The sequence below is a fragment of the Semicossyphus pulcher genome, unplaced genomic scaffold (genome assembly GCF_022749685.1).
Source record: "Semicossyphus pulcher isolate SPU_LCO1_2020_fin unplaced genomic scaffold, fSemPul1.0.p SCAF_2, whole genome shotgun sequence".
Lineage (NCBI taxonomy): Eukaryota > Metazoa > Chordata > Actinopteri > Labriformes > Labridae > Semicossyphus > Semicossyphus pulcher.
The window spans coordinates 16,360,803-16,381,386 of record NW_027211693.1 but is presented as its reverse complement, the minus strand read 5'-3'; the positions used below and the strand labels follow the sequence as shown (position 1 = coordinate 16,381,386).

Genomic DNA, 20,584 nt, shown 5'->3' with positions numbered 1-20,584 from the left:
TGCCAGCATGTGCAGCTTTGCAGATGAAAACACTCCTGTCTATTGTTGAGGTGCCTATTTGCCAGTAGGGGTGATCATCAGTTTTACGTATAGAGACAGCGTCGTCCTTCCCCCACCGCCTCTTTTTTAACTTCTGGCAGAAGTGCGGATGTGAGTTGCATATAGATACGGAACAGGCCGCCACTTTTTTTAAGCAATGCGTGCTTAGGCAATGATCATTTTGTGGAGCTATGAATCCAGAGGAGCAGACTGTAACGTGGTTAATATCACTAGGAGTGCTCAGCTCGCCTAAAAAGAATATAGCGGACCCGGAGGAGTTTTTGAAAACATCGTTGAAGGATGGGGTCGTCTTGTGCAAGCTCACGGAGAGGCTCATACCTGGCTTCACTCCCAAGGTGAGTTGTTGATTTAAGTTAAGTCAAGTCAACAAAATTCCAAATGATCGACGGCTCCGGGTGTGAGGAAGGGAGGGGTTTGATTAAAACGATACCGACAAGAACTTCTCCCAGCAGCTGCAGGCCTTCATTTTTGCAGCTCACTGTAACCGAGCCGTGAAGTTTGTAAAGCCGCATGTCTTTCTTGATACGTATTGCACTGAACGGCAGACCCGTTATGTGTATTTTTCAGACGTACATTTTCAAGAAGTGGTTTCCTGTGAAGCGAGGAAAATGTTCCGCATTCTTCATAGGAGTGAGTCGGTGTGAACACCCACCTAAAACAGGACACATTTGGTAGGATACGTGCACGGGGCATTGAATACTCAGACCATGTTGGAGCGATTGAGTAACGGGACTCACAAAAACTTTTATTTACTTAACAAATCATCGTCAATAACATGCTTGTTTAAGTTGTTGAGATGACAAAGTTGATAATGATAAACAACAGTTGCAGAGACTTTTCGTCACTTCCTCTTGAAAGACTCTTCCCGGTGTGACCTCCCCTTTGAGAAAGCGGCGTCAACACAACCGGAAACAGCTTATACGAATAAAACCGGAAGTCGCAACTTCTCTTTTAATTGATTTGGCGGCCTACCTAGATTGTTACTCTTTTGTGTAGTTGTCATACGTTGCTCTTAAAATAAAAGTCGTTTACTTCATTTATCTGCAGCGAAAAGCCAAACTAAGTGTCGTTCATAGTTATTCAACTAACGGTTTTTTTAAGACTTTTATTTTGAAAGTTAGCAAAATAAGCGGATGTTTTGCTTAAATCTGGCTACATTGACGCGTATGTGGTGTTAATGGTTATGTATGCATGAAGGAGACGCAGGAAGAATCCACAGTTATTCTGTTAACTGAATGTTACTTTACTCGCACTGGTACAACAGTGTAACTTTATGCTCTTTTTTTTAATGAACTGAGAAGACTCTAGCAATGGCCTCTGATTAGTTCTTGTGTCAGATCTCTATCTGTCAATACAAAGAGGTATGTGTTAATATATTTATTTCGTGTGTGCGTGCTTAGTATTGCCAGGACCCGAGAACTGAAGCGGACTGCGTTTCCAACATCAGGGAGTTTTTGAGAGGATGCTCGTCCTTGAAAGTGGAGGTGAGTTAACTGTCAAGTTTTACGTACGATGTTTTGAAATGCCTTGACCTTTCTCTTTAATTATCTCCTTATAGCCCATCACAGTTTACGCAAACAGAAGACTTAAACTCAGTTTTGCTTGTGTTGTTATCTGCTATATGTTTTCCTCTCACGTCCATGCTCTCAGTCACTCTCTCTAACCAGACAGGAAGGTAACTGTGAACATTGATGAACATTGCCTCCGTTTTAAAGGCAACAATTAAGTTTGAAAAAGTGTTAATTCCCTTTCATCTCACTAATGCTGCAGTGACTTTGATATTTGTTTGTGGCTGTAGGTTAACAACTCCCCAGGCCCTACAGCGTACAACAAGATGTCCTAATATTGGAACATAAATCATTTGCAGATGTTGGGAGTTTTCTCTGTCTCCATACCAGCCTGTTTGTGACCGCCACACTGGACAGTAATTTCTCCTTCCAGCTTTATAAATAATCCTTTCTGGTCTTGAATCACATCACTTGGTTTTTTTAAACAGCTAATTGAGTCAGCAAGCCTGGCTTACTGCAAAGTCAAGTGGTTCTGTAGTTCTGCCCAGCTGGCTTGTTATGTCTGGGAGGTCCCCTTTGCTTTCATCCACCAACCCTGCTTTAGCCCATAATTAGACCTTTTGTGGCCAGCCAGTAGCTCATGGGCAGAAGTTTTTTGGACGATCCCCTGTCAAATGTATCAGCCAAGGGATGTCTGTGGTGCTACAGCTAGCCCTACCCATCCTTTGGTCAGTGATGTGATCGTGGCTAGGAGGAGTTTTTCCTCTTTCTTTTTGCCTTTAGAAAATAGTGCTTGTTTGTCCTGTGACTGCACAAAGAGAGCAGTCATACTGCTTTCACTTCTGCCCGGAGATGCAGAAAGAGGAAGCGCCAATTACCGTGCAAGGCCTCAGCGTGTTTTCGCCATGTTCTCTATGCGATTAATTTGATACCCTACTACAGTTATTAAGAGTATCGTGGCTCATTGCAACTGCAGGCCCTAACCATGGTCAAGATATCAATACTGGCAACAGCTATCAGTGATTAAGATCAATACTGTGACGTAAGAATTGGTCTAATTAGTTTTTCAATGCAAACTTGGTTTCCAGTAGAGATGTGCCAATTACCTTTTTCTTTGTCACACCGATACTGATACATAGGCTTGCCTTCACTACATTATTGCTATGTAGGCCATTGTTTTGGAGTAGAAGAAACAAGTAGCCTAGTTTTATTTCCAGGCTAATAGTATCAGATCATGGATGGAGTGGCGTCCTCGCTGATACCACCTTTTTGGCTGTGTCAGAGTCATATCCTATACTTCAAACTTATCATATGCTTATGTTTTCCTGTATTTTCTCCTTTAGAAACCAGTGGTAAACATAAGTAAAGAAAAGAGTGTTCTGGGCATTTTTATACATGATGAAAAGCAGCCTTGAGTAAACCTTTGTAGTTGAAGACCCTTATGCTGACCCCCACCTACAGATGTAATGGTCACACTTGCTTTAAGTGTGAATGGCGTTATACACAACTCAGGACCAAGGCTCTACTACTCAAACTCTATATTTAAGATGTTTTATTTAAAATGTGAAACCTTATCCGCTGGTGGAAAGAAGATAGCTGTCTGAACCAGAGCACGCAAGCAAGCAGTGTGACTGTGTGTGTGTGTGTGAGAGAGAAAGCATCAAAGTGTGTGTGTAAGTGCACAGCCAATCACAAATGAGTCTGGCACTGCCTTTTTTTATTACACACCACTAAGTCACAGAATATGGGTCACGCTCGACATATCAGTTTTTATCTCTGTCTAGTAACAGGCTTATTCAAATCCCTCTGTGTGTTACATGGTGTGTGCGTATGTGTTTCTATTGTTTGTATTTCAGCCTGGGGTTAGCGTCCCTCTCTCCATCTATCTCTCTACATCTCAGTCTGTGTGCACGTTAAAAGCATTACCCCTCCGACTTTTGATTGATTCCAGATCTTATGAAGGCATGGAGTTAGGGCTTTGTGGTCTAAACAGCATCTTCTCTGTTCCTTTTCCATGCAGGGGTTTGAACCCGAGTGGTTGTACACTGGCGAGAACTTTGGCAAGGTACTGACCACTCTGCTGGCAGTCAACTTCGCCACACAAGGTAAGAGTTGTACACTCTCTCTCTCTCTGTACCTCCAGGCCTTGAACATTGATAATAGTGTCCTCTCTGAAAGCTTAAAATCAGATAGCAGCAAGAACAAGTATTGCTTTTTATATTACAGCATCCTGATAAGTGAGGTCTTTTCATTCATATAGCACATTTAATAACAATTTAATAAGATATCAATAACTAATAGTGGACATCAGGTTCAGAGCTTCTTTAATTTAGATTTAAAACCATCAATAGTTTAAGAGGAATTGATGAGAGACTGTTGCAAACCCAGATCAGAAAAACATACATTAAATTCAATGTGAAGAAAACATCGCTTTGATGTTTACTTTGCTAAATTCTGCACAAAATGCATCTCCATGGTGTTCACCTCTCCCTGCCACTTGATGCATACACTCCAATGAACAAGATTAGATAATGAGTAAAAAGTACCTGTTAGCAGTGACATTTTGTGTCTATGTGCTATGGTAGTGGTTATTTTGCACAGACTTTGTCCATGCAGTCATTCTCCGTTATGATTGGGTGTGTAACCCATGGGCAGCTGGCATGGCAGTGTGAGTGTTTGTGTCATGCTGGGCGCCATACTCACTCATGTGCATCCACAGCTTGAATAAAAAAGTGTTCATTGAAATGTTTATATGCTCATAATGAAACAGAATCCAGAATGTGACTAAAGATGAATGTATTGCGTTTAAAAACACACACACCCCCCTCTTAAGTGCATTTCTGCAATAAGGACGCAGTATAAAGTGCAGTGCAGTATAAATCGCCGTGCAGCAGCCACACAGCATTTTGGGGCTAATTACTTCACTGGAGAGTCCTTGTTTGAGGGCACTGAAGAGCTAATACCAGGCTCCAGCACACAGCTTTCTTAGAACTATTAAGTCAGCGTTTTGAGACCAAGCTTCTGCTTTGGATGCTTAATAATACATGCATAGTGCTCAGAGCTATTTGCGAACACATGTTTGACTTCCTGTATGTAAATAGTGTAGCAGGATATGTGCTTTAGATTTGCTCTATTGATAGTAAAGATGTGTGAAATCAACGCAGCCACGTTTATTATTAATTGATTTGTATTTTTGTAATTGATTGTGATTCATTGTTTACTCTTTAAGTGGTTTGTCAGTCGTCACAAAACCTGGATACAATGATGTCATTTTAGAGGATGGTAGCCTTAGTTTTGCCTAATGATTGTTGTAAAGTCATTTCTATCATTGTTTCAACACAACATGATATCACGATGTTTTAGAGATATCTGTTGAGTGCACTTAAATGAAGTGGATGATGGATGTCCACCAGAGGCCTCTTCACAGTGCTGGGCTCTGCTTGATATGCAAATCTCTTATTTGCTGGCTATTCCCCGCAGCTGTTTTCCCGTCGTCAGAAGTGAGCTTGATTTGAAGTGGATTAGTCATAAGTTAGTTGATTTGATCAAACATAAGAGGCCTTGGTGTTTTTCTCATTTTACTCATGATCCTCTTCCAAGCCCAGCTTTGCTTTTGCCATATGCATTAACGTCTGTTTAGGGTTTGTACGTTGGATGCATGTATAAACACCAATGGTTGTAACTACAGAGCTTAGCTGACAGAAGGGCTTGTTACTCTGCTCTGTGTGTGTTGGGAGTGAAATGTGGGATCCATGAGCACCTCCTGCAATGAATGAATGAATTGACTGTCCTGCTGCCTTCAGGGTCCTTTTCATCACATAAGTTAGGCCCCCCTGACGTCTCACCATATGGAAGACGGTTGGGAATCTGTAGCCTTTTCCCACCTTAACATACATTACATAGATTACAGTTTAACTGCTGATAAAACAAAATCACACAAAAAGTGTTGCCATAGCATTTTCCTGCCTTTTTAAGGGCTTTTTACACTGCCAGTTCAAAGTGGGATTATTATGCCTCTGTTACTTTCTGTCTTTTAGGCTATGTAGAAGTGGTGTGGCGAAGTCGTTCCGCCTCTGAGCCGGCATCGGAGGTAGTAACAGAAGCAAAACTGCGTCTACCGAGCCGACAGGGCGTAACAGCGCCGTGTGTGTATTTGAAGCATACGCTGTTTGTTTACACCTCGCGCACGTTTTCTTCTGCAACGCCGGAACGCAATGTAAAAACACACACTGGGGCAGCTTTACGCCGCCGTTGCGTGGTCCAATGTGGAATGACAAAGGCGGCATGAGGATGGAGCTTCTTTACGCCGCTGAGGCGGAACCGCAGTGTAAAAATGGCTTTAGATTTGAATTAGACGTTCCTCAGGCTGTGCACTGTTGAAATCTTCTTAAATATCCAACAGTTCAAGTAGCTATCATCAAGTTTGGCATCTGATACTGAGTCTTTAGTGAGTGTGTTTCAGCTTGTTAGCCCGTAAGAGGTTGCAGGGCTGACATGTGTCACATTTCAAGTGATTACTGGCAACAAAATTGATACCTCTGTCAGTGCATCCTCGAGGCCTGCACTCACGCTGCAAGACAGCTGGCAGCCACTGACCCTAAATCACTGCTCTTCTGCGGCAGCGGCTGAGTGATGACGCTGGAGGGGCGTTGGGTCTGTGTGACATAAAGTAGATTTTTATGTGCCTCACAAGTCACAACCCGAGCTGCAATTTCAACAAGAGACGGGGCCGGAGGAAGCTTTGTTAAATATGTGTCAATTAGTCGGATTGAACCAACACATGGCTGAGTCTGCATCCTGCCTTCCTTTTTTATATCTACTTGGTGTTATTTTTAAGCAGTGTGCCATTTTAGGTTAAATCAGATGATTCCAGCAGGCGTTCTCAGCGTGTAATGTTACGTGTTTACTGTCCTGGGGCTGTGAAGGGCACTGGACCATACTCGCATGAATTATGGAGTTGTCAGGCCCCAAAATATGTGCACCTGAATCAGCTGAGATGACGGTAGTGTGTGTCGGCTCATATCTTTTTAGGACAGAATTTCGGTTTTAAATCATCGCAATGGGAAACTTTGTGGACAGTCCTTCGTCCTAAACCGTTACTCTCTTAAAGGTTAAGACTTGGTTTTAAGGTAAGGGTTAGGTTTGGGTAAGATATGTAGTTCTGATGGTTAAAGGTATAATAAGGAGGATTTTTCCTTGCGTTTTGTCAACAACACATTCAAACTGGGCCCCTCCTCCAGGGCTCTTTGTCACCAGAAGCTCACTCTCACTCTCTCTTGTGCGAGAACATGCCGACCCCGCCGAGCTAACACCGACAGTATCACGGTTACCTTCGTGCTAGCAACCGCAGGTTAGCCTGTCCTACCCGGTTTGAGGCACCTACCTGTCCAACAGCAAGAAGGCCAACTCTGCATCGCTCTTTCGCCATATTCGCCAGTCTGAATGTGGCTCAGCTGCTAATTTGAACCCCTCCCACACTCACCTAAACGCTGTGATTGGCTCAGGGAATCACAACAGCGCCCCTCCTGAAAACGTCCCGTGCAAAGCGAAACAGCAGAATAGATGCAGAGAGAAGGGTCTCACAAGGGTCTGCACACACACTCACCAACACACATGTATAGAGGCCCATAAGTGATGATTTATGTTATATTATATTTTTAAAAGTCTATATTTTATTTATCTAGGAAAATCCTACTTATTATTACCGTTTAAGATTAGGTTAAGTGGGTCCTCATAAATACATGTGATGAACGAATAGCCTATGTGTGTTTTTTGTCTTTGTGTGTGAATTTTCAAGCTTAAGTTATGTTCTCTTGACGACCAGGGAAGACCAGGGAGTCATAGCTGCCCACATCACTGTAACCAAAATGACAGAGACTCTATGTTTCCACTGTGTGTGTCCGCAGACTGTGCCGCTGAGAGGTCATGTCAGCAGTCCGCAGCCTCCTCTCCTAGTCAGTCGACATCGACGCACACGCTCTCCTCGGCCAAATCCAAAGGCTCTCTGCGTAGACAATCCAAATCAGTGGTATGGTCTCTTCCATATGCTCGCTCACAATAATTAGATTTTTTTACATTTTCTACATTCGATTGTTGAATTTGTCAGATCATGTAGTAGCAGTTTACCACTAATGACAACTCAATGCATTTCCTTCCACAATGAAGGAGTAATACCATCATGAGAAGCACAAACATTGTTAAATTAAGTAAAGCAAAATGTGCATTTTAAAGATTTTTTGATTTTCTTTTTCAATTAATTGTATATAAGTACAGACATCTTTTTTCTCATGCATCTTATGAGATTTGTGTTTATGCTGCTAACCAGGAGATGTCTGAGAACGGTGGAGGTGGGCAGATGGTGAAGGCCCGCTTCAACTTCAAACAGAACAACGAGGATGAGCTGTCGTTCAATAAAGGGGACCTGATTCTTGTGACGCGGCAAGAGGAGGGAGGATGGTGGGAGGGCTCGCTCAACAGCAAGACAGGCTGGTTCCCCAGTAACTACGTCCGGGAGATCAAACCCTGCGGTGAGTTCGACCACAGGAGCAGGATCAAAAAGTCCTGAGTATGATGGTGCAATGACCTTTGAAACCTTTTTTTATCATTTTGTATAATATAAATTTTGCTACAACTGCACGCTAAATAGGGGAGAGAATATGTGATAGAAAGGCTAAGGGGGGCGCTGGTTTAGCTCACGTGGTAGAGCAGGTGCCCCATTTTGAGAGGCTACAGTCTTCATCGCACTGATCGCAGGTTGGACTCCCGGTCTGCCAGTCATTTGGTGCATGACATCCCCCACTCTCTACTCCCCACATTTCCTGCGCTGTCTCTCTTCTGCTGTCCTGTATAATAAGAAATGCTGAACTTTCATTAGTCTAAAGAAAGTAGCTCACTAAAGAGGTCATCATCTTAACACCAGTGTTATTTTCATTTGGTCATTTTTTTGAAATCTTGAACTAATAACTACGATTATTAATATTGTTTGGCTTTTTAGTATGTGTGTTTTAATTAAATGTCTTTGATGATTTTTATGAATTAGTTCTGAGGAGCTCTCCAATCCTTTTTTCTCTCCTCCACAGAGAAGCCAGTGTCTCCTAAAGGAACTCAGCTTACCAAGAACTACTTCAGTGTGGTGAGTGAAAATTATTCACTGCATGTAGAAATGTATCTTTTTTCGTCCCTTTGCTTACACAGGAAATGTGTGTTTCTATGCAAATTATAATATCAACAAGGCAGCAGGCAATGCTGAATGCATTGTTCATTCAAATGACTCAACTGTTTATTGGAGTTTATTGGAAATGCAGGTTCTCTCTCTTCTCGGGTCACACCTGTCCAGGTTAAAAGTCGAGTAAATATACTTAGATTTGGAAAGTGATCGATCTCACCTCTAACTGCATTTTTTAAAAATTCCTCTGAACAGCTTCTTTTGTTACTCATGAATGAGCAAAATACTTGGAGGCTATTTTGTTCTGTCTTTTAAATTAACTTAAGATGGAATGTGCTCAAGTTTTATCTAAAAAAATGGAAAAACTGTGCTCTCCCGGTCTCTGCAAACATTAAGTATTCTGCTGATTGTGACATTTTAGGTTGTTCAGGACATCTTGGAACATGAGCGGGAGTTTGTTAAAGAACTACAAACAGTGCTGAGTTGTTATCTACGACCCCTGCAAGCCAGCGACAAGTAAGAGCAACAAGATGTGGCAGATCCATGAATGGGAATAATAATAATTTGCATTAGCAAGATGTCTTTGGGCAGCATATGAAATTGCATTGATATTAAGATTTAATTTACTTTAATGTTGAACTTTCTTTCATCATGCATGTAGGACAGTTGTTTTCTTCTCTGCTCATGTTGAATATGTGCATATTCAGGCTGAGCAGTGCAGACAGCACCACGCTGTGTGGAAACCTGGAGGAGATCCTCACCTTCCAGCAGGCACTGTGTGTAGCTTTGGAGGACTGTACCAAGTAAGTCGTGCTTTACAGAAGACCTGACCATGAAGACCTGATGGTTATAGTTATGATCAACTTCTATTAGAACTATTTCAGTGTAGAGTAATGTTTGGACCCTCCTGTGTGTTAGTAGTTTCATAGATGTTTGATAGCAGCTCATTTAATACACTGCACAGATACTATTCATTACTGCCAAGTGTTCAACAGAGCGTACATACTTGATTATATTACTTCCTTCCTCCCAGATCTTGTCGTACACATTTCTTAATGTTAGAATATCAACAAGATGTAAACGGTGCAGTTTAAAATACATAATCACAGTGCTCATGTAGCCCAATGTATTTTACTCAAAGTCACTAACTTTGCACATATTGATTTGAAAAATCCAGTCTTGTGGTGCATTGATGCTTTAGTGGGAACATTCTGACATCTATAAATACCTGCCTCGGGGGGAAGGAAAAATGTGTTCATTCATTTTAAAAGTCGGTCCTTGGAAAATGTCCAGCAGGAATTTAAGCGGTGTGCTCTTAAATTCTTAAAATACCTTTTATTTAATGCACTTTGAGCTTAAGGCCTTCAACCATCATCAATTTTCTTTAAAATTTGTGTTGAAGGGCCAGTTTGCCGATTTTCAACCTCAGTCCGATCATGCTATTATGGGGAGCTAGTGATGTTAGGAAAGAAAATGCAATTTGGCTCTGTGCCTTTTGGAGGACGCTATCCGCTTCTCCAATGAGCCCTGGCAAACCGTTTTACGTAGTCAAAGTTTTCTCTTTGTCTCTTTCCGTATGTCTCTTCTTTATCCAACCATTTTCCTCTGTCTTCACACTGTTCACCAACGTTTGTCTCCGTCTGACTTTGCAGAGTCCCAGAGGGCCAGCAGCGAGTGGCGGGCTGCTATCTAAACATGATGGCTCAGATCAAGACTCTGTACATGGCTTACTGTTCCAGCCACCCTTCAGCTGTTTGCATCCTCACTGATCACAGGTCAGCCCCCGCACACAAAACAGCACACCCGAGACATTCATGACTACCACAAAGATGAGTCTGATTTCAAATCATGGTGCATTTTGGGAAGTTTATAGAATGGCAATATCATGGCAAGTCTTTAAAACTAATTTTCAGTTGAGATTTTGACCTGAATGTGCCTCATGATGGTAGAAGCTGTTGGTTGTGTTTCCAAAACAGAATCGGAACCCTTCGTCTAACTTGGGTTGGGAATCGAATAGTAACTCACTGTACGATAACATGCGCGATACGTGGCCCACCATAGTGTTAAAATCACAAGACAGCGATTCTGCGATAATTAATATATTGACAGACAATCATATAATGATACATCACGATATCTCATTAACTGAAGAATACAAAATGCAGGAGTATTGTATTTATTCACCGCAATTTGGTGTCACAGAATTTGACACAGACTGATACAAAACATAAACGTGTTTAAATTTACACAACTATAGAACTAATTAGGACCTTGGATTTGAAATTGGCTGGTGCATTTCTTAACTGCTTTTTCACCGCTGTCCGACATTATCCCGCCGTCATCTTCTTCTTCTTTTATCCTGCTGTCAACTTCTTCTTCGGCCAATTCATTTCCATTCACGTTACCCTCTTTCATGTCATGAGCGCCACCGCGAGGAGTCATGAAGTAGTGACACAGTGAGTCAAAATCGCAGGGAAATCTGTTTAGAGCGCCTGATTTTTCTAAATAAAAATATTGATATTTGGCCCCAGCATATTGATAGTTGTACTGCACAAGTCAGGACGACGATATATTGCCGTATCAATATTTTGTCCCACCCCATTTCTAACTATATCATAAACTAGTGGTTCCCAACCCGGGGTTTGGATACCTACAAGAGGTCACAAGATGATAGCTGTTTATTCCTTAAACCTTTTCTCTTGTCTCAGTTCTTTTTCTTTTGATATTGCATATGGTTTGCCCCTGAAAACTATTCAAATTATGTAATCACTTTTTGTTTTAACTGTTAACAACTTGGGCTTGTAGCCTTTAATATATTAAAGTCTCAAAAGCAAACAAGTTTAGGAACAATCAACCGAAGTGTCCTCAGACTGCTCACAGTATTTTGTTCGATATGTTTAAGAGAAGTTGAGTCGGGTCACTGCAGTGTGATATTTTTTTTTGCAGCGTGCAGTTTAGCTTTGAACCACAAGGTGTCAGGCTTACCTTCTGTAAAAGGCCAGGAGGCTACCCTCGGTCTGAGCCGTTACTGCTTCGTGCTGAAAGTTTCCGTCTGCCATGATGCTGTAAAAATGCATCATCCTCATTGAATGGGACCTGGTGTTTGGAATCTGTATTGTATAGATCAAAGTCACTGTGACATATCAGAATGACCATGATGCAGTTTAAATGTAAAAATCTTGAGTTAAGTGCAGGTAGTTTCACAGGTTCTACATTGTAGGCGTCAAATAAAGTTTAATTTCACACAGGAAGCTGACTGTTGACAGGATATATGAAGTTGTGGTTATGTTGACAGGCAAGCGAGACAGTTTTTCACAGTAAGCACATTTGCGTTTCAGTTGCAGGAGCCTTTTTATGACATTCACATTCACCGAGCGCGACCAGCCCGTGCTATATAACTAAAGCTTTTTAGTCATGGAAACTCATGAATGGCTTTACTTTCAAAGCGCCTTTTTTTTTAACGTTTGCAGTGAAGTGAATCTGTTGCAGTCAGGAGTAAAAGTGAAAAAAAGTTGTTTTTACTGTTACACTATTGCTTGTGGTCCATTCTTGCACGAGGCACTGGTGTGATTCAATGTCTGTATATTTATACACAGCGTTAGTGGTTTTTAATTGGAAACCTTTAAAAAGGGGGTTAGCCCGCATTTGAGGTTCATGAGAAAGTTAACAGTTTTGAGTTTACTGTCACAAAATCTGAATTCAGTACCAACATGACAAAAAATGACTTCTTTAACATGAAAATAATCTACTATATAGAAACATGTCTTTGAACCTGGAAGCAGATGCGTAGTTAAGTTTTACTGGTTTTAATCGTCTGATGTTACATGAGAGTATAAGATATCTATTCGATGCTGTCACCTTTTTTCCCAGCTCTTTAAAGCTCCTGTGACTAGTTTTTCACTGGTCATGAATCAAACTGAAGTTAATTCTGATTACTCTATATGACCAACAAAAGCAAATCAGACGATCAGCGACGAGACTGATTATTTCTGTATCGTTATTTTTAATGCCTGAAACCGCTGGCGGGGCGGATAGGTGTCAGACGAAGCGATTAACTGCACGCTGCCTTTGTTTACACTTTCCAGGACAAAATTAAAGTGAGTGATACATGTGACTGTTAAAGAAAGCAGATGAGATTGTCACTTAAGCATGTACAGGACAAAATCATTAAAGAGATAGGAGGTAGGCTTTGGCCACAGGGGCGCCAAAATCAATACAAACTGAAAGTTCCTCAATATGTTACGTTACGTTTTCTTTTACTACTCTTACCTCTTTGCATTACGTTATATTTTGATGCCACATATGTTTTATTCAGATTTTTTTTTGCTAACATTAATGGCTTTATGAGACCACAAAGTTCTCTTATCATCAAGTCTTTTAAAGCGTCCGTGAACCTACTCTATCCTCACTGGAATAATCTTAAAAAAGTAAATTCCCCTTGATTCTGCATGTAAAGTGTTTTACTTGTGTGTGTTGTAACAGTGAGGAACTAGACAAGTTCATGGAGAGTCAGGGAGCCAGTGCTCCAGGGATCCTGACCCTGACCACCAGTCTCAGTAAGCCCTTCATGAGGCTCGACAAATACCCGACCCTGCTGCAGGAGCTGGAGAGACATGTGGAGGTACAAGAGAAAATACATATAAAGAAAATACAATGGCAAAAGCTTTACTAATAATATATGTTACTTAATATATTTCCTCCAAGATAGGGAATTACAAATATCATTGTTACAACTAAACAGTACAGGTATGAACAGAGCATTCCAAACGCTTACATGCTTTTCACTTTACCTATTTTATTTATTTAATTATCACCAAAAGCTGGATGACTACAAATGTCTTAATGTAGAGTACGTACACTTGACCTGCTTTATTATTTAGATGCTGTTTATTGTCACCACAGGAAGCGCACCCGGACTACGCCGACATTGTAAAGGCCACAGCAACGTTTAAGAGCCTTGTGGTAAGTCTGCGATAACAACAGAGCTCTGCATGCTTAAACTAGCCTTTAACTTTATCATCTTTGTTAATCTCCACCTGGGATCAGGCTTTTTATCAGTACAGAACAAGGCTGATTTAAGCAACCTGTACGCCTCTCATGTCAGTTCTCAATTATTTGATTCTTAATTGACCCTTTTTTTCCTCTTTTATATATTTATTTCCTGAACAAAGCTCAAGTCCCTGTTTTCAAAGGTTAAAATTTGGCCTTTTCAAATTCATGCAATTTCCCTGAATGCTTTGGACTATTTTAATCTCTTGTGTAAATTAACTTGCTAAAACGCTACATCAGTCAAGCGTAGAATCACCTGAGCTTTTCCCCTGCTGCGTTTTTAGTGATAATGGAGTTCCTACAGTGGGTGTAAACTAAAGCGCAGTCATGAAAGACATGGATCACAAACGGGCAACCGCAGTGTACCTGAGTGAAAATCATTGTGAGACACAGTTTCCTCAGTAGAGCTCTGAGTTCCTCGTAAATATGGCTGAGGTGAATCAGACTTAGACTCAGACTTAGACTACGCACGTGTGTCTTCAGAAGGGCTTCACAGGAAAGGGGAAAAAAACCTTAGTGTTGTAATATGCAAGTCCCTTTCTTGTGTGTTTTGAATGTGTGGTTGGGTGGGCAGGCACTGTAATGCTAGTTACATCTCTGCAGAACTCCGTCTACACAATCTTACACATGTTTAATGTGCAGTGGAAAATGACAGATGTTGCGTTGTCATTTTTCTCTGTATGAAGAGGGAGAGCCCCCACATAGCACCTCAACTCCTAATGTTGCAGGTTGATCAGTAAAAAAATTGACATTTTCTTTATCCATATCCACGGTGAGGGGAAAACTGTGCTGCTCATGACTTTATATTTCTAAAAAGGAAATAAACCATGTTAAAAATCTTTCCTAAGGAGCCTTCTGTAGATGATTGTTTCAATTAAATATCCAACATTGTTCAACTTTAACTTTATTGTCCCCTGAGGGAAATTTGCTTTGCAGGCAGGTAAAAAACATAAAACATAGAAAACACAATCAATCAAATTTAGATACAACACTGAAATGGATAAGGACAACTGAAGGCAGTACCATCATTACATTGTTGAGAAATAACAATTTTTTTGCTCTCTTAATTGGCTGGTGTATGTTTTGTGTTTAGACACAGTGTCAGGATCTACGAAAACGCAAGAACCTGGAGCTCCAGATCTTGTCAGAGCCAGTGCGGGCCTGGGAGGGAGACAGCATGAAGACCCTGGGTCACGTAGCCTACATGTCCCAGGTCCACGTGAAAAATGGGTCCAGTGAGGTGAGAGATTTGTTAGATTTGCAAAGAGTAAAGGATGACCAGATCTGACATCAATGGTCATTGTGTTCCATCTAATTGTTTAAGGATTTGGCTGTGTTAGTGAAAGCTGCAGATTAGAGTCCCCTGGGTTCAGATCAGTCAATGAGGATAGATCGGCATCACTGAAGGAAAACATTGACATGATTTATTGCATTACTAGACACAAAATGGGGCTTAGTATGAACAGAGAAGACTGTTCCCATCTGTAAAAGTCTTTGCAACACAGAGCATTATGCCAGGCATAGAATACAGAATACAAAATATAGTAAACTATAAAAACAGGTCCAGTCAGAACAATGCAACAGTATATGCTTCTACTTCATTATAACTTGTCAGTTATAATTTTCTCCCAGTCCCACACTCCTTTATTATCTCAACACTAATAACGCTGTAATTATTACCCAGTACTCGTACGGTCTAACGGTGTTAGAAACTTCTGAGTTACTTCCCTGAACTTTCCTCTTCTTTAATTATAACTCCTTAGTTTTCAGTAATACGAGAATTATTTTTCTCTTAGGTCCCCGACCCTGGAGTCTCAGACTCCTGCTGATGCAATATTCGATCTTCCGTTATATTTTAAAAATGTTCAATAGGAAATAGATCAAAATGAAAGATCCATTATCAATGGTAACAGTAATTCATAAAGATCATATACATTTCTGAAGTTGCCTATTTAAAGACCCCCTCCAGTGAAAATCAAGTGTTTAACCTTGTAAACATCTCCATGTGGTGTTTCTCATGTGCTACAAGACATATCAGGGACAACATCAGCAGTCATCTCCATGGCTGGGCCTGTCTGCTTTTAAACTGCAGTGTACCAAGGACAGGCTGAACAACACGTTTTCAGATTGGCAGGTTTGAGACGTCACAAACCTAAGGAGCCAATCCTGTTAACGGACGGGGTGACGCTATGCATATCATTATGTGTAACCTATGGCAACCACTTCGGTGATGCGCGAGCCAGCTGTAACCGTCATCGTAATTTTTGCAAACTGACTACTGGCTACTAATGTTCACGTTACTACTATTAATGACTGCATTTCAAGCTAGCTAAGTGTCAACAAGTTGCCACTAAACGATGGCAGAGGCGTGTTTTGTTTTTGCGACGGAGGCCGCGGTTGGAAATTTGGGGACTATGCAGATTGGGGAAATTTTAATGAGGGAGATGAGAGATGCCTTGGGTGGATTTTTACAAGGTTATTCAACGTGTCAATCAGAAAAAACATGTCAGACAAAATATATTATTTCAAGCAGAGCATTACATATGTATTAAAACTGGAGCTGGTCTTTAATACCTCTCCTGCTCTCATATGACCAATTCTTGCAGTTAGACATTAAACAATCCTGATTTTAAGCCTGAAATCCAAACAGCGGCACCGATCTTTAACGCATGCACTTAATTTGAAGGTCCTTCCTTTTGCAGGTCCAAATTATGATAAGTGACTCAGTCAGCATGTTTTGTCTTTCTATACGTCACATTTTGTGCTAGATTGAGAAAATGTGGTTTTTGATTCAGGTAAGGAGAAGGAAGAGGTGTGAACCCTGAGGTGAAGTGCTCTAGATTTGTTTGTCTAACGCAAAGTCTCGTTTCTAAGAGCACTGATGGTAACTGGAATGTTTTTAAAGTATTTATCTTTGCCTATGAATCGTGCATGCTGAAGTCCGTCCTCCTGATTTGTGACTCCAATATCCACTCTGAAGTGCCAGAACAGAAACCTATCTAGGCCATATGCAAACTAAAGCCACCTCCTCTCTCTTGTTTGGTTTCTGTGTTATTATTCGCTTTGTGTTGGTGGAAGAAAGCCCGAACTAGAAATGTAGATTCACTCTCTTTTTATCATTCACGACCACTTTCCACCCACCATACTCTCAATATTTGTTTCACCGTTCAACCGCCTCATCATAATCTCGCCTTAGTTTCCATTCAGTCAGAAGCAGCAGCTTTGCTAACTAGTACCTCGTTGCTAACCTGATTTAAAATAGGCTTGTGTCAGCTATAATGATAGTTTCACATCAGAAGGTGAGACAGAGACTACCACTCATTTGTTATTTTCAAACAATGGCTATCCAACACCACGTGTTGTTTCACTAGCAAAGCTGTTGCACTACAGGTATGCACAAACTCAAAGGTCATGTTGCAACCAAGTCTTTCCTGTTGCTCTTGCAGGAAAAAGAGGAGCGCTATCTCATGCTGTTCCCTAATGTGTTGGTCATGCTCTCCGCCAGTCCTAGGATGAGTGGCTTTATTTATCAGGTGAGAAACATCACAAAAAGAAATAATCCTACATATGTTATTGCTCATTTCAAACATACTTCCTTAAGTTCAGGGAAATGAACCTTGTTTTTCTCATTTAGGGAAGACTTCCTCTGACGGGCACCACGGTAACAAGACATGCAGAGGATGCAGACAATGCACACTATGCCTTTGACATCACAGGTTTGCATCTTAACCTCTAGAAAAGATAATGACAGCGATGCACTATGATGAGTTGTAACCCATAAAAAAGAATCCTAGATCATCATTAGCTATTGAACGGTGAGTGTTTTCAAAAACTCCCGGGGAACAATTACTGATGACAGTATTCTAAACGATTCATCTAGCTGATGTTTCATCTAACGTTCATCTAGTTGTCGATGCAGCCTTCTCCATGTAAGATATATATGCTGCTGTAGGCCGTTAAAGATGGTCAGAAAAATGCGTTAAAAGTTGTATTGTCAAAGAAAACAATTTGCTTCATACAGAGATTTTTAAAAGGCCTTTGTCACTTAGCCGTATCTCAATGACAGGAGTATCCTTGTGGACAAAGACAACAGGTGTGACCGTGTTAACCCTGTTTTTATTAACGTCTTTTTTCATCACTTTTTTCAATTAATTTTCAAATTTCACTCCTGCACGCTGTCCAACATTTATTTGCTTGCAACGGTTTGGTGCTCGACCTTCATCAGGCAAAAAGTTTTTCAGTTTTTTTTTTGCTTCGTTTTGCCTGATGAAGGTTGAGTACCGAAACGTTGCAAGTAAGACAGCGTGCGGGACTTTACGTGCAATTTTGACGAATCTTTTCCTCACCTACGCACCTGTCCTATGAAACAGATGTGCGAAGTTTTTCTCTACAGGAATCGTAAACTTGACAGTTAAAAAAGGAGACGTTATATGAACACTCTCGTCAGCCATGTGTAACTTTTACTGAGCGAAATGTGTGTGTGTGTTTCTGTGCTGCAGGAAGCATGATTGATCGCATCACAGTTTTCTGCAGTAGTGCCCAGGAGCTACAAGAGTGGCTGGAGCACCTTCAACCCTTTACCAAAGGAGGCAGCCCTGCAGGCACCATCTTAAAGGTTAGGACACACACACATTCACATAAACACACACGTATACAGTAAAAAGTCAAACCAAAACCCAAAGTGCACCATGCACTGTGCTGAAGTGTGAAAACGTCCGACCCAAATTCTCACATTGTGGTGACATGCATTAGACTCATCTTTCTGTGCATGTCTGAGTCTGACACATCTCTTTCTTTTCACTGTCCCACAAAGACTGTAGAAGGAAAGCCACTGAGCATGGTCGGCACCTCAAGTCACCTGTCCCACCTGGGCAGCCTCAGCGCTGTCAGTCGCGGCCCCCTGGAACCGCCGAAGACCAGCAAGCCGTGGTCTCTCAGCTGCCTGCGCCCCGCACCTCCCCTCAAACCGTCTGCTGCACTGGGATACAAAGAGGTAGGAGGCTGTAGAGCTGCACAATCAAGCCTACACGAGCTTAGTATTATTAGTCAGAAACGGAAAGTAGTCCCCCTCTACCGCAAGCCCCCCACCTGTCCCATCTTTCTGTCTCTTCTTGTCCTGTTTAACAGCAAGCTTTCCACCAAACGCGCAAAAGTGAAGTGGAAAATACAGACCATTTTTCTGCGGCTAATGACACACATTAAACAGTTAAAGTTATACATCGGAACTAAAGTTAGTGGTCCAATCTGATCTGGATATTCTGTTTATGACATAAAGATTACCTCGATTATATTATTCTGTTGCTATATTAGCTTATTTATATATTAGCATTTTTGCTATAATGTTAGTCGAATTTAATAACCCATGTACTTTTCATCAAGACAACAGAACCTTTAAGAACTACTGCTTAGTGGTTTTTGGAATCTGTATAACAATCTTTACTAAACGTGGACACAGGCTTATACTGGAAACAGTAAAACCATCTGATATATAGATATAGTATTTATAATAGTGTGCACATCCGAGACCATTTTATCCCAATACTGATACAGAGACCTGTACTCGTGTAGCAGCCGATACCAAGTACTAAACAGACTCTAGTGTGGTAAAGCTGTAGGCCTATACTACTAATCGTTAATGGCAACACTATTGCAAAAGGCAACTGGACTTGGTTGAAGTTCTTGAAGACGTTTCACCTCTCATCCAAAAGGCTTCTTCAGTTCTAAACTGATTGGTTTTAGTCCAGTTGCCTTTTGGATTATCTTAGAATTATTACTGCCAGTTTCAGTTCATCCCTCGCATACCATACACGTAGTCTTTTTACAGGAGGGATTTTTAGTTGTAAAATATTGCCACAATGCTCACATTTTGCCAGCTCTGACTGATGTTTCATGTGTGCTAGCACCATACTGAAGTCATTTCTTCATCGTTGCTCTGAAGCCGTAGTTGCCAGTGGCAGCCACAACACATCCATGGGCCAGAACAGTTCAACTTGCTGTGAAGGCCACTGTTTGTAGTGATGAAGAAGACTGGATTTCTGGTTAAACAAGTTTATATTTTAATTAATTTTAAATTAATTATTTTATTGAATCGGGCCATAGAAATTAAGCACCCGCCACCTGCCAAAACGAGTGGACGTAAAAGTTCATTTCCAACTCTGCTACTCACTGATACAGAGCCCGCATTTAGGTGGATATAAAAGGTATTTTCGATACTGGTATTGCTAACAGAAGAACTCTTATTTCTCACAATAGATGGGCAAAAGCACCGACGACTGTAAAATACAAATATTTTTGTAACGTTGATTTTAACTATACGTTTGCAGTAAATTATGTAAATTGAAAACCACGGCTATTGTAGCCTTTCTGGAACATTGCAGTCTGACTGGCATTGGAGAACACTGAGTGTACACTACCAGTATGAGGTAAGCGTGGCAGGTGTGAGCTGTTTGTCGGTAGTCCAAGTGGGAGGTAGACGCGACACAGTCATCAGGCATTCAAACTTTCAGTTATCATGGACAGTCTAGAGATGTGTTGTTGAAGCTGTTTTGGTTTATACCTCTACACAGATTAAATCATGTCCACTGTGCGAATCGAAACCAAGCAGGTTTAAGGGTTAGCCTGCAGAGGTTGACCGCACAGTCCTCTGGATAAGTGGGCAAATTGTCAGAGAGAAAGATGCACACTCATAGATCTTTTTTTTTTACATAAAGTAATCACCCTATTCTACATTGACAAATGATCGGTGAATGCCAGCAGCGGTGTTCACCATTCTCTCTATCACATCCTTCTTCTCATCACATTT

At 41.1% G+C, this 20,584-nt stretch overlaps 1 protein-coding gene across 2 annotated transcripts in view; it reads left to right on the top strand.

Annotated features, from left to right (window-relative positions):
• The window catches only part of arhgef6 (Rac/Cdc42 guanine nucleotide exchange factor (GEF) 6), a 28,619-nt gene continuing 8,035 nt past the window's right edge, over positions 1-20,584 (top strand). For both annotated transcript variants that reach the window (XM_069669631.1, XM_069669630.1), the window contains exons 1-16: positions 1-395; positions 1,461-1,544; positions 3,589-3,673; positions 7,475-7,596; positions 7,894-8,095; positions 8,648-8,700; positions 9,155-9,249; positions 9,441-9,536; positions 10,386-10,508; positions 13,216-13,354; positions 13,636-13,695; positions 14,876-15,022; positions 17,229-17,315; positions 17,417-17,498; positions 18,282-18,397; positions 18,596-18,775. In XM_069669631.1, the coding sequence (XP_069525732.1) occupies positions 231-395; positions 1,461-1,544; positions 3,589-3,673; positions 7,475-7,596; positions 7,894-8,095; positions 8,648-8,700; positions 9,155-9,249; positions 9,441-9,536; positions 10,386-10,508; positions 13,216-13,354; positions 13,636-13,695; positions 14,876-15,022; positions 17,229-17,315; positions 17,417-17,498; positions 18,282-18,397; positions 18,596-18,775 (1,836 nt within the window). In that variant the 5' untranslated portion in view covers positions 1-230. The remainder of the gene's footprint in view (positions 396-1,460; positions 1,545-3,588; positions 3,674-7,474; positions 7,597-7,893; positions 8,096-8,647; positions 8,701-9,154; positions 9,250-9,440; positions 9,537-10,385; positions 10,509-13,215; positions 13,355-13,635; positions 13,696-14,875; positions 15,023-17,228; positions 17,316-17,416; positions 17,499-18,281; positions 18,398-18,595; positions 18,776-20,584) is intronic.